The 13184-nt window shown below is 48.4% G+C and overlaps 1 protein-coding gene across 1 annotated transcript in view; it reads left to right on the plus strand.

Moving 5' to 3' along the window:
- The window catches only part of FSTL1 (follistatin like 1), a gene marked incomplete at both ends in the record, with an annotated part of 68753 nt that extends 57719 nt beyond the window's left edge, over positions 1–11034 (plus strand). Inside the window, 8 exons of the mRNA XM_080349987.1 lie at positions 149–278; positions 1837–1869; positions 3365–3495; positions 6643–6761; positions 7534–7646; positions 8840–8950; positions 10640–10737; positions 10990–11034. Of these exons, the coding sequence (XP_080206113.1) occupies positions 149–278; positions 1837–1869; positions 3365–3495; positions 6643–6761; positions 7534–7646; positions 8840–8950; positions 10640–10737; positions 10990–11034 (780 nt within the window). The remainder of the gene's footprint in view (positions 1–148; positions 279–1836; positions 1870–3364; positions 3496–6642; positions 6762–7533; positions 7647–8839; positions 8951–10639; positions 10738–10989) is intronic.
- Between the last annotated feature and the right edge of the window lie 2150 nt (positions 11035–13184).

Raw genomic sequence — 13184 nt, forward strand, 5'->3', positions numbered from 1 at the left:
TGATGGGTGGGTTCAGCCTGCTCCAAACACCTTTTGGGCTATTCCAAAGGCTTCTGTCAAGCTGGACTGATGCTGGGACTCATCTGCTTCCCTCTAACTGTCCTGAAGAGGCAGGTAAAATGCTGTTTTTTCTGGATCTCTCACACAGAAATGCAAACCTCACAAGAGGCCTGTGTGCGGTAGCAATGGCAAGACGTACCTGAACCACTGTGAGCTGCACCGTGATGCCTGCCTCACTGGCTCCAAGATACAGGTGGATTACGATGGCCACTGTAAAGGTAACCCTGTGTTCGGGAGTGATGAGGGCCAGCAACTCTTTTAGGGATGGAGAGCTGGGAGCCAAGCGTGATAACAAAGCACAGCAGAGGTCTTGTCAGCCAGGACCCTGTCCCACACTTACTGAGTGGGCTAACAGGGCAAGCCTGGGAACAACAGACAGGTTCAACCAAGAGTCCAGATCACCAGACAAGTTTATGGTGATGAAGCAGGCCTGAAGTTGAGCCATGAAATCAAGTCAGGGTCAGGTCCAGTGATGGTAACCAGGATCAGGCACAGGCCTGTAATTGCCAGACAAGTCCATAGTGATGCAGTCCGTAGCAGTCTGACATATAGGTGGTAAAATGGTCACCACATCAGGGCCTAGAGGAACAGGACCTATGGCAAGTACAGGAATGTTTGTAACAGAGCTGGAGACAGGCATACCTACAACATAACCCCCCAGGCAAGGACTAGGGGCGGCAGTGTCAGCTGTAATGGACTCATGGGTAGAGAGTGTGGATGGAGGTCCTAGGCAGGTTGGCAGGGCCATTGAGACCCTCATTAGTGCACTCACGGTCCTGACACCTTGGCTGTGGTGGGATCTTGGAGGTATTGTCCCCCTGCATTGGTGGGAGAGGGCACTCAGGAAAGCAGGGCAACTTCTTGCTCCTGTCTGCCTCTCTCTGAGCTCGTGGATTCAGCCAGGCAGGTCGCTGGGTCTACCTGCTGAAGAAAGGTCAGGCTCTCGGGATAAACCCCAAAAGCCCATACTACCATCCAAGTTCACAAGGGACCTCAAAAACCTTAGGAGGAAAGATTTTGTGTCAATGATGGGGCTGTTAAACTCACTTCCACACCTTGTGTCCCAGCCTTGCACATGCCTATCTCTCCTGAATGAGAGGTACCTTTGTGAAAAAAGCTGTTCCAAGGGTGAACAGGTGACAAGGGAAAAGTAGCACAGGCCCAAATTGCCTGGTGTCCTTTGCTGCTTGAGTGAAACCTCTGCCAGAACCACGTGTAGCCTGTTGCTAAGCAGTAACTCAGAGCCATGGCATCACTGAGATAGGGAGGGAGCTCCTTTCCTGAGACCATCTAGTCTAACCCCTCTGCTCAAGCAGGGTCACCTAGAGCAGATTAAACAGGACTGAGTCCAGTACAGGGTTTCTAATATCTCCAAGGATGGAGACTCCACAACCTCTTTGGCCAGCCTATTCTAGTGTTCACAGTAAAAAAGTGTTTCCTTCTGTTCAGATGGAATTTCCTGTGTTTAGATATGTGCTTGTTGCCTCTTGCCCTGTCAGTAGAGGCTACAGAGAACAGTCTGGCTCAATCTTCTTCATTTCTTCCCATCAGATTCATAAACATTGATGATATTGCCCCTGAGCCTTCTCTTCTTCAGGCTAAACAGTCTTTTGCCTCCCCTTGGGTGACACATGTTCCAGTCCCTTAATCATACATGTGGCCCTCATGTATCCTAAGATTCCCAGCTTCCTCTGCCAAGTGCCAGTCAGGGTAGAAAGAGATTTGTATTGCTTCGTGTTGTGTCAGAAATATCTTCTTCTGTCTTTCCACTAACAGAGAAGAAGTCTGAGAAGCCAGCTGCAAGTCCAGGTAAGAAGCCATCTCCTTGTGTGGCTAGGGCCTCTGTATGTATTTGGGAAGAGAAATGTCTGCTGGGGGAGTTGAATGGTTCTGCGTAAAAGTGATATCTCTGCACAGGCTGCTGCAGTCTGAGATGGTAAATCAGCTGAAATATGATTACCCAGCTCTCTACTCCTGTGTAACCTTTCAGAGCTCATACATCTCCTGGGCTCTTCACTGTACTGGGGTGTCTTGAGGACTGTACAAGGTGCAGAGAAACCCAGTTTACTCCTAGGGACACAAGCTGTGTTCATCACCTAGGCTGAGGGAAAAGACACTCTTTTGCATAGTACATTGGGGGATCTAAGACACAAGAACTGTGGGGCTGTTGTCCCCAGCTCCATGAGCACTCTTTTGAAAGGAGACTTTGCTTAAGGAGTGGTTAACTGATGAGAGCAGGGGGCGTTGTCTGGGGAGTCAGGAGATGTAGCTGAACCACCTCTTCCATCAGCCAACAAGTCTCTGTGATTCCCTGTCCCTGGTTTCTCCCTTATGCATTCCCATCCATGGCCACCAAGTACTGGATCTGGATAACTGTCAACTTCAGCTTCCTAGGACAGATGAGAGCAAACTCTCATACAAATTTTAGGGAAAGGACCATGTTCTGGGCACGGCCACCACCTCAAAGCAGTTTCAAGGAAGTTCAGAATTAAACATGCAGAAACTGTCCATCCGGTTGTGATTGTAGTCACTGGATTCAGAAGGAGATCCTTAGTGTGTGTAAGCGACACAAATGCACACTGATTCCCCTTCTGGCTCCGTTGGCCTCTGAGCAGGTGTGAACAACTCACAGAAGCCAGAAGATCTAGTTTTTCAGTTTTGCTTCGAAATGCATAATTCAGTATTAGCACACAAGATTATATCCACCTAGAGAAACCTGTGACTCTGGAGAGCACTGCAAACAAACCCAACTTGACCCCTTCTTATTTCCAGTCACAGTGGGCAAATCAGGGCTTTGAAGAAATGAAATGTCCTGAGATATTAGGCCCTAAAATCCAAGTCCTGGGGAGAGCATGGTGGAAAGGCTTGCTCAGTTGAGTGTTCACCTTTGCAGAGGATATATGTTTTGGTACTTGAGGGCCCAACACCTGTCCTGCATGGCATCAGGAAGCCTGGAGACACTGTCCATCCTTCCTCCTTCGGTCTGGGGACTCTTCACCCCAGGATGAGTCAGCCCCAGGTTTTTCTTTCACAAGCTTCAGGGATAGGAAGGCAGAAGGGGTTTGGGAGGAGTGTCGTTTTCAGGCCTTGCCACATGGTGTCACCCACAGCCCATTCACGGTTCAGCACATGGCATCTCTGCTTTGATCTGGTCCTGGTGCATCCCCAAGGAGAAGGGGGCCTACAAATGGCCATCAGGGCTGCCTGGCTGGGTTTTATTTCCAGTCATCTGTCTGTGGTCTCCTTGCTGACTACATTTCTCTCATCCTTGCTTTTTCTTCTGCTACACCTTCTCCCGTGACAGTTGTCTGCTACCAGTCGGACAGAGATGAGCTTCGTCGACGCGTTATCCAGTGGCTGGAAGCTGAGATTATCCCAGATGGCTGGTTCTCCAAGGGTAGCAACTACAGCGAAGTCCTAGACAAGTATTTCAAGGCAAGTAGAGCACCACCTTCCTCAGAGGCCAGAGAACATTTCTGCAAAGCAGCTGCCATGCCGGCACCCAAGAGGCTCCAGTGTGTAATGGGCTTGTCAAGCTGGGGGTCAAGGTGGTCTGGTATGTCCTACAGTGTGGTGTATTACGGGCTGCCTGCAGCAGCTGCTGGCAGAGCCACTGACATAACTATGTGACAGCCCAGACCTGGAGCATCCCTGGGGAAAAGGAGGAGGGGCAGGCCAAGTGTGTCTGTTGCAGGGAAGAGAAGAAGTGATCTCAGGGGACAAAAGACAGCCAGAGGAGAAAAGGTAGGTGAAAGGGCTGGAAATGCAGGTAAAAGGAGCAGGAAGCCGGCGAAGCAGGGACCAGGAAACCTCCTTTGTTCCAGACAGCTGCAAGGCCATGTTGAGGTGGGAACAGGGGACACTTCCGGGCTTTAAGGGGAATATTTGCTTGCAAGGAGTATGGCTCAGTTGTATCCGAGAGCTGGCAGTTCCCTAGTACTCTACAGAGAGTGAGGAGCCACCTGAGAGTCTCGGGCCCTGCAGCAATCCCGTTCTTCTTCCCGTCTCCATGTCAGTCTGTCCCTAAGCGCATCCCCACCCCCTTTTGTAACCTGCAGATCACACGCTTCTCCCATGCTCCTGCCACATGCACTGCTGCGTCCCTCCCCCTCACACTGGGCTCCTGATAAAGACTTCAAAGCATTCAGGATGGAGCTGGAGGAGCAGGTGGGGAAAGGGCGAGAGTGTTTAAATCATAAGCTGTTGACAGCGAGAGATTAATGGTGTCTGACAGGAGCTGGCGCTGCAAGCAAATTTGCCATGGCAATGGCACCCCCTGGTGAGACAGAGGAGCCGGTCCCTGCACTCCAGAGACCATCTTTGCCTTTGTGGCCATTAATGCTGTTCTTGTCTGTGGAAGCCCGCCTGTGGCCCCACTGCCTTGGGTGCCCCCACCAGCACCTAAAAGCTGCACGCAGTGTCCTGTGGAGCTGCTCAGTCCCTCCCTCTGCAAACGTGCTGTCCCCAGCTGCCTTCACAGGGAGTCTCCCCAGGCCATGGGCTTTGCTGAAATACATGAGCCAGCCACTGGCTTGCTCCAGTGCTGCAGCACAGCGTGGTCACCTAGCCAGCCCCACACCAGCTGGGGTGCTGGTGAAATCCTGTGGCTGCAGCTCAGAGGCCGACAGCCTTGTGCTGTCTTTATTGTCCCCGTTTTTCTGGAACAGTGATCCCAGGCACAAGTGGGTGAAAATTGCCATGACAAAGCCATACATTTTTTCAGACCAAAGGTTGGTTAGCCTGGAGAAAAGGAGGCTAAAGGGAGACCTTATCGCTCTCTACAACTACCTGAAAAGAGTTTGCAGCAAGGAGGGGGTTGGTCTCTTCTCCCAGGTAACAAGTGATAGGACAAGGTGAAATGGCCTCAAGTTGTGCCAGGAAAGGTTTAGACTGGATAGCAGGAAAAACTTCTTCACTCTTGTCAGGCATTGGAACAGGCTGTCCAGGGAAGCAGTTGAGTCACCATCCCTGGAGGTGTTTAGAAGACATTTAGATTAGGTTCTTGGGGATATGGTTTAGTGGTGGACTTGGCAGTGCTAGGTTAATGGTTGATCTTAAAGGTCTTTTCCAACCAAAACGATCCGAGGGGGGAATTTCCTTCTTTGTCAGGTGGTAATCCACCATATCAACAAAACTTAAAGCTTTGATGTACTTTTAAAGCAGTATTCAGAGCCTGGAGCAACCTGGGCCAAGTCCAAGCAAAGCAAACCAGATGGGTTCAAGCACACACAAATTTGTTTCTCCAATGAGGGTCTGCTGTCATTGGAGGAATTCTGCAGTGCCCAGCCCCAGGGCTCTGCACACCTGCCCTGCAAATGGCCTTACTCCCACCCTGCAGGTAATAAACACTGGAGACAAATATGACATGAAGCTTTTCCTATTTCTCCTTGATGTGGAGGTTTGTAGATGTGGCATTAAGCTGTTTACCTCCTAGAAGCCTGACTTGTGTGGATCACTGAGATGTGGGTTGTTTGTCAAGTAGGCCATGACCTTGAGGGATGCTACTTCAAAAGGAGTGAGGCCTGTAGTGGGAAGATGCTCTGTTTTGGAGTGTCTCTGAGGGACTACGTAAATGCAGACCATAGCATTGAAAGACAGAAAAAATAGCTTAACTGGGTCTGGATCATGAAGCAAAGTGCGGCCACTTTCACAAGAAATAGCGGGATGGGAAGCTTCAAAGTCTAGTAGAAGCTGAGACATGTTAATGGAGCAGTTATACACAGGCTACAGTGCGCAGAGTAATTTTCCTAGCCCTACAGGTTTCTCCTGAACCACAACAGATTAACAACAGGCAGTGTCTCCTCCAGCATTCCTGCAAGCACCGCACAAGGAGACACAGTGACCTGCCCCAAGTCACACAGCAAAATTGAGCCGGCAGCAGTCTGTGTGCAGAATTCATTTTCCCCTCACTGCAATGCAGCTGTCTCTGAGGGGGCCCAGCAGTTCTTGCTGAGTGCCCAGCACTGCGATATGACATCTCCAAACAGGAAGGCAAAATGCAATTACTTCTTTGGGAGTACAGCCAGGATTTGGGGGCTAAAGATCCTACTCTTCAGTGCCAGGAGTCCTGTGAGGACCTTAAGAAGTTAGTGGCAAGGCGCTGTGCTGTTCCATTAAGTTGTTCCTTCCTTGGAATCAGCATAAAATTGCTTCTTGTGATTTTCCCTTTTGTCATTGTCACGGTCCAGGCACATCTTTGGATTTGCACATATTGGAAAGCTGACACCTCCTCGAATGCAACTGGTCTGCTTTAAGGCAGGAGGTATATGAGAAGGCTAAGAGCTGGCTGGAACAAAGAGAAGAAATGGAGTTAGAGCCATAAATCAGGCCTTAGGAGGTGAATGAGAGGCAGCGTAGCTCATCAGTGAGAACAAGGCTAGGATGATGTCTGCCAGTTCTGATGCTAGTATGGCATATGTTGCTGCTTTTCTCTGAGCCTCTGTTCTTTGTGCAAAACAGAGATGATGCAACCTGTTTCACTAAAGCTTCAGAAATGCTAAGTGCATAGAGAAGAGGGAGAAGAAAGGGGTACCCTGAACTGATAAAGCAGACCCTCTCACATCTTCCCATCTGTCCAAACAGAGCTTTGACAATGGTGATTCTCGCTTGGACTCCACTGAATTCCTGAAGTTTGTGGAGCAGAATGAGACTGCTGTCAACATCACCACCTACATGGACCAGGAGACCAACAAGCTGCTCAGGTGGGCAGTGAACAGGAGGGCCAAATGTGGTAGAAAGGGGTGTGAAAAAGCTGCTCATGGAAAATATGTTAGAGCTTGCACTAACAAAGCTAACAGTGTATGAAGCATCTTCTCATTTAGTTGGATGTGAATACCACAAAAAGAAGCAGTCCCACTCCTACCCTTCACGTTAGGCCTTGCATTCCAACCTTCTTTTGCATTAAATCTAGTAGGTATGCAGCCAGAAGATGAGTTAGGTGACAGAAAATTTGTTGTCTTTCTTATTTCCTAATAAATTAACTTTCCAGTGGACTTTACTCACCTTTTTGCTTGTTAACTAGATCCAGTGCAGGAAGATGGTGGGAAAACACAGCTCATGGGCAGCCCACAGTTAGAGCTGGTGCAAGTGTTGCATGAAAATGTAGTTTGAGAGGTTTTAATTTTTCTCTGTGTGTGGCCCTGTCTGTGAGACAGCAAGGAGGACAGGCTGCTTGTGGTTATGCTGTGCTTGCCTCTCTGTTCTCACAGCAGCCTGTAAATGTCCACAGGGTTCTTTTCCTGCTCTTCCAAATATCTTGTCACTTCCTAGCCCTTCATCAGAAAGGGAGTATTTTAGTGTCTGTTTTTCTTTTGTCTGTATGCTGTGAGGTTTCCTTAGAGAAGCCACTCCTGCCAGGCATCTCAGAGCCTTCCTGGTTATTACTGGTTTTACTCCTCTGTACTCTGAGACCAAGAAAGGAGGGACCTACCTGGTACAGCCCTATGCAAAACATGCCTCTGTGTTTCCTTTCAGGGGACTCTGCGTAGATGCCCTCATCGAGCTGTCAGATGAAAATGCTGACTGGAAACTCAGCTTCAATGAATTTCTCAAGTGCCTCAGCCCATCCTTCAACCCACCAGAGAAAAGTAGGAACTCCTCACTTATATTGGGGAACCAGAAGGGTACTGGAAAGGGAGGAAAGAAGAGAGACCAGCTTTGGGCCAGACATTAGATGCTGTAACTCTGCTCCAAGAGATAATGTTGATATACTTGGACCTCCCATCTGACAGCACCCCTCGTCTCTGCACTATCAAAAGTACTGCTTTTTCTGTCCCAGAGCTCCCAGAGCTCTTGTGATGAAAAAACTTTGGATTTTAGAAGCAAGGGCATAGGTCAAATGGATATGGTGTGTTTGGAAGGTCAAGGCATGGTATTTAACAGTACAGAGATAAATCGTGAGGCGTTCACGTCTAGATAACTTAGGATAGTCAGACCAGACCAAAGTCCTGCCTTTCACACAGAGAGCCTCCCTGATGAGCATCTCAAAGTTCACCATCCTTCCAAATCCTGCTTAGCGCAGTTCATGTGGAAGCAGCTTGGCATTCTGCTGACCAGACGTGCCTAGCCATTCAGCTCATTGTCTCCTCAGGGGGTGCTGGTCCAAAGGTGGAAGATTTGCATCCCACTGCAGTGGCACTAAGGAGCAGACAGAGGCTATGCTTCTTGGGGAATATTAAAGTTCAGTTCTCTGTTGCCTGTTTCAATGGTAAGGCAGGGATGCTGCACCTCTCCCAGAAAACACCTTCAGCAGGTTTTTCACTTAACACTATACATGCCCTTGAATGCTTTGGGGTCCTTGATTTAAACATATAATAGAGCTGTGAGAAGAAATGTCAGCTGAAATGAGATATTGCTTTTTCCTCCCCTTCTCGGGGCTACAGCAAATACACAAAGCATTTCCCCAACTTCTCGCCACCTAGAACAGGAATTGTTTCAGAGTAACCAAAACTTTCAATTTGGAGGTTCTCTTTTGTGTATAACAGATTAGGAAATTCAAACAAATCCAGTATTGAGATTTCATTTGGAATTGAGAATTTGAAACGTGTTCTTTTGAGGAAGCAAAACGAAGTGTTTGACTTTCCCACATTATTTTTTTGGCTAATTTCACTCATCAAATTCAGCATGAATATTTTAGTCGTTATGAAACCGTTAATAGTTAGTGGAAGGAAGGCCTCTTTGAAAACCTTGTACCTCTTCTCTCTCAAGGCATCTGCAAAGTATGTTGTCTTTAGCCTGCTTGCTATCTCACAAGCACTGCCCTTGTTTTGTGCCTCTCTAGAGTGTGCCCTGGAAGATGAGAACTATGAGGATGGAGCAGAGACCCAGGTGGAGTGCAACCGCTGCGTCTGTGCCTGCGGGAACTGGGTGTGCACTGCAATGACATGCGAGGGTCTGTATGCTCTCCAAACTATTGTTGTATTCAGTTTTGTACAAAAGGGATTTTTGCTTCCTGTCTTTCTAAGGGCAGCAGCGCTCCAGGTTTCTTCTCTCTCCAGCTTTTCCTCAGCTTCCCTATGGGTGGTTTCTGCACCCCCTCCCATGCTCCATGTTGGCCAAACCCAAGCTGGTTCTGTTTTAGAGGTCAGAAAGTGTGTAACTGGGCTGGGGGTAGTGCTGCTGGGATTTGTAGTATGGATTTGTTGTCATGAGAATTTGGCACCAAACCTTCCAGACCAGAGCTACTCTGCATCCAACTGGCTTGGGGAATGCACAGACCAAAGAGGTCACTGTCTGCAACCGTATGTGTTGGTGTAAGTCATCTTTCCTGTATGTGTGTCAGTATCCTCACTATATCTGTATTTACAGTGTCTTTAAAACAGGACCTAGGGTCTTGACTTGTTCCAGAGGGGAGATAGAAGACTTTGTCTGGTAATGTCAAAAAGCACTTCAGCTTCCTGCCATAGAAACTGTAGAGGTAGAAGAAAATAATGGCGATGGAGATGAAAGGAGGTGGTGTTCATTGTAAGGCAGGGTTGTTGGTCTGTCTGCTCTTCCTCCGGAATGCCATTTGTAAACTTTCAGAGTCATGTTACGATTGTGAGAATGTCATGGTGGGCTTGTGAAAAACAGCTTTCCATTTTGCCTTCTCACAGATGGTCTGGGGCCAGTGGCAAGCAGCTTTCCCCTGCCTTGGGAAATGTAGGGGTCCTTTTCAAAGAGCCATGTCCACCCCTGCGAACTGTGCTGCCTTTTCAGCCTCCTTCCCTAGAAACCAGGCCTTTGCCTGAGTATTGTTTTCAGTGCTGTGCAGGAGCTGTCAGCAGTATGCTAGTTCAGATCTATAGCCAGTAGCTTGGGCATAGGAGAAAGGGGAACCGCAACAAGTACATACAGTTTCTTTCATGTTTATCTGGCCTTCTGCAGCAGAGGCTTCAGGATTATCTCAGCTCAGACTTGACTGTGGCAGCAGGAGCTCACCTCAGAAAAGATAACTGTAATACTAGTAGAGCTGACAGAGGATCTGTGGGTAGGTGTCAGAGCTTAAGCAACCAAATGAGAGACTTTTTGCTGCCTCCCCAGAAAACCAATTTTGAAGTTGCTATGCAACACCTGGTCTTGCTGCCTACTTTGTTCCCCACATCCATGGCAAAAGCATGCAAGGGAAAAACAATTCCTTGACTTTCTGCCCATGTCAGAGCAGCAGAGGGGTTAGAGGCTATTGTTAGAGGGATAATGAAACCAAAGAATCGGATCAGATACATCAGCAAGTTGCATCTCCAATGAGTGAAGTTACCTCTTTGTTAGGCATCAGTTATTGTACTTGAATAGCACTGAGCTTCCATTTATTCCCTCCAAGAGGCAAAGACGTTTGAACTAATTATAGATGCTTCTTTTAAATAATATGTAGCCTCTTCCTTGTGGTTTCGGTTTTTATCATCTGGGAGGGAGAGACAGGGACAGACTGGATACCCAGGTTCTGAAGTCCTAGGCAGCCACAAGGCCCATTCCCTTTCTAAGAAACCAACCAATACCTTCATCCAGCAAAGCCTTCCTAAGCTTGAGGTGTTTTTTGTTCTACGTGGTTCAGCCTCTGAAACCTGCATCCCCTATTTGTGATAACGCTGAACTCTGTTTTCAGGGAAGAATGAGAAGGTGCCTGCTCAGAGACAGCGACCTGATCAAGACTTGACTGAGGAGGAGCTGGCTAGATATGTTCAGGAACTGCAGAAGCATCAGGTTAGCATAAGACTGGGAAGATCTACTTGCACCAAGTCTCTCCTTGCTAGAGGGGTTCCCTCTGCTTCTGTCACCTGGAGACTTCTGGTACACAATAAAGGGGGATCCCTCTTGCCTGTGAGGACAAATTCAGGTGTGGGGTTTTGAGGTATAAAACAGTGTTGGCATTGCCTGTGGATGGACCAAAGGCTTTGGGGTACTGCTAGCTTCTGTGTCAGTGTAGAGCTTCACTTTTGTGCTCTCTTTCTCTAGGAGACGGCCGAGAAGACCAAGAGAATGAGCACCAAGGAGATGTAAGGGGCCTCCACACCGGAGGAGCCCAGGAGGATGGGCCCAACCTGCCGCCCTGCCCTCCAGTGCTGATTGCAGTATGCACAAGTGTCTGCTACAGTTGCCCAGTCACAGATATTTACGTTGTATAGCGATGGGTTATTTGTTTTGTAATACACAGAGAATGGGGCCAGGAAAAGGGAGCAGAGCCCACCCATTCAGGGAGCTTCATTGCTGGGGCCTTGGAAGGCTGGGAGGGACTTACAGCAGCCTCTGGGACCCTGTCCCAGAGCAGACAGCTGCTCCCTCCAAGAGATAACAGGGATTTCTTGTTCCCCTGGATCTGGGGAAAGGATGGAGGTCAGTGCTGGATAGAAAAGGGAGTCTTCAATCCATACAACCTGTCTTGGCTGCAGAAATACAGGCCTGGCAGTTTTGTGGCTGAGCACGTGTGCTGCAGGGCATCATTAGCCGAGGACCTTGCCCTTGCCCTTTGGTTCAAGCTCCTCAAAGCTGGTCAGCCTGGTGTGATACCTGGAAGTCATGGTACCATGCTGCTGGCAGGAGTCCAGCACGTTCCTCCTTGCTTTCCACCAAACTGTCCCCAGCAGCTCCTCCAGTACATTGTGGGCTCCAACATAACATTGTTCCTTTTGACCTCATCTCACTCTTACTCTCCCTGCCCCCTCCTTAGAGGTGCTATCATATTTTTTTCTTATCACATTCACATGCTCACTCCCCCTTTTGTTTTGTTTTTGTTGTGGGTTTTTTAATTGCGTTATTTCCTATGGTAGTAATTCAGCTTTTATATGTTTTATAGCTCTAAATCTTTCAAGAAAACCCAGCCTGTTGTTTTTTGGTTTTTGACAGTGTGTAATACCCGTGCACAGTTTGTATCATGCTGTGCTCAGCCACCGCAAACACTATAAGCAACTTGTGAGCCCTGCGCTACAGGGTATTATTTCTCAACTGGGGACGGCAATGTCCCTCGTGGGAAGAAGAGACAGGGCTGGATGTAAATAGTTTCACCAGGCAGGGATTGACAATGCAGCTCTAGCTCTTGCTCCCTTAGCTAGCATTGACCGTGTGTTCAAAGTCTATGCTCATGCCTCTCTATATTGCCAAGAGGAATGCACCAAGTACTCTAGAGACAGAGGAACCAGGCAATTCCATTAGCAGGGTATTTGAAAATGCTTAACTACGTTGAAGTCTGGGCCATGAGCCATCATCTTGGGCTTTCCATCTCCCTCTGGGGTGAGGCAGCAGCATTCTTTGATTCCAGGTCTGAGTTTGAAGTCAGGGCTGGAAGCCTCATTACTGATGCATTTCACAGTGTCTCTGATCAAACTGTCTTTGACCACCCTCAGATCCCTTCATGGATAGTTTTTGGCTGACGCATTTCTCAGAGCATTGGTCGTAGATATAAATGAAATGCTGTTTTGTTGACAATCATCTCTGTAGCCTTGAGCTCAGCTGATTTTCTCCTGCAGTTGTGGAATGTACTTCATACATTCACACACCTGCACATCCTGTTCCACATTCCCTTCATGCCTCTGCTGTGCATCCCAAGCAGGTGCACGTACCCTGGGCCAAGATGACTGCTTGTGACTTCCATCTTCCTGTTTGCAAGCAACTTCAGCAGTTGTTGCCAAGTGTCTTGTCGTCCCTAGTGCTTACTCAAGTGAAACTCCAGTTTCATCTGCAAAAGCCTGTTCTGCTTGAGTGAAGATCAGCAGGACTTTTGTCCCAACCTTCCCCTTTTTGCACAGTGCCTTCCTCGGAGAGGAAGAATGAGCTGGTACCTCGCAAGGGTAGGAAAAGAAGAAAGCTTAGTCCCTCCTGTGGTCTCGCCCATGAGTCAGATTTGTTAAAGGCTGTCTGGTCTTTGAGCTGTTTTCCTGGTGTGAACCCAGAGGACTCCCACTGACTTTGGCACAGTACCACATTTCCAGTGAGAATCATTGTCTACCCCACCATGCTTGGAGATTTTGGCATAATAGAACGAAGGAAGCTGGTTCTTTTTCCATGAGGGCCTGGATTTGAGAAGCTGTCATCTGTGAAGTTGAGGGGAGTGAGTCCACAGGAGCTGAGAGTAGTGGTGGACAAGGCTACATTGGGATGGAGTCATGTTCTGGTGGCACTGGAGGAAGAGGTTGTTGGAGTAGGAGCACCCGTTA

This window comes from Nesoenas mayeri (assembly GCF_963082525.1).
Source record: "Nesoenas mayeri genome assembly, chromosome: 1".
In the NCBI taxonomy this organism is placed as follows: domain Eukaryota; kingdom Metazoa; phylum Chordata; class Aves; order Columbiformes; family Columbidae; genus Nesoenas; species Nesoenas mayeri.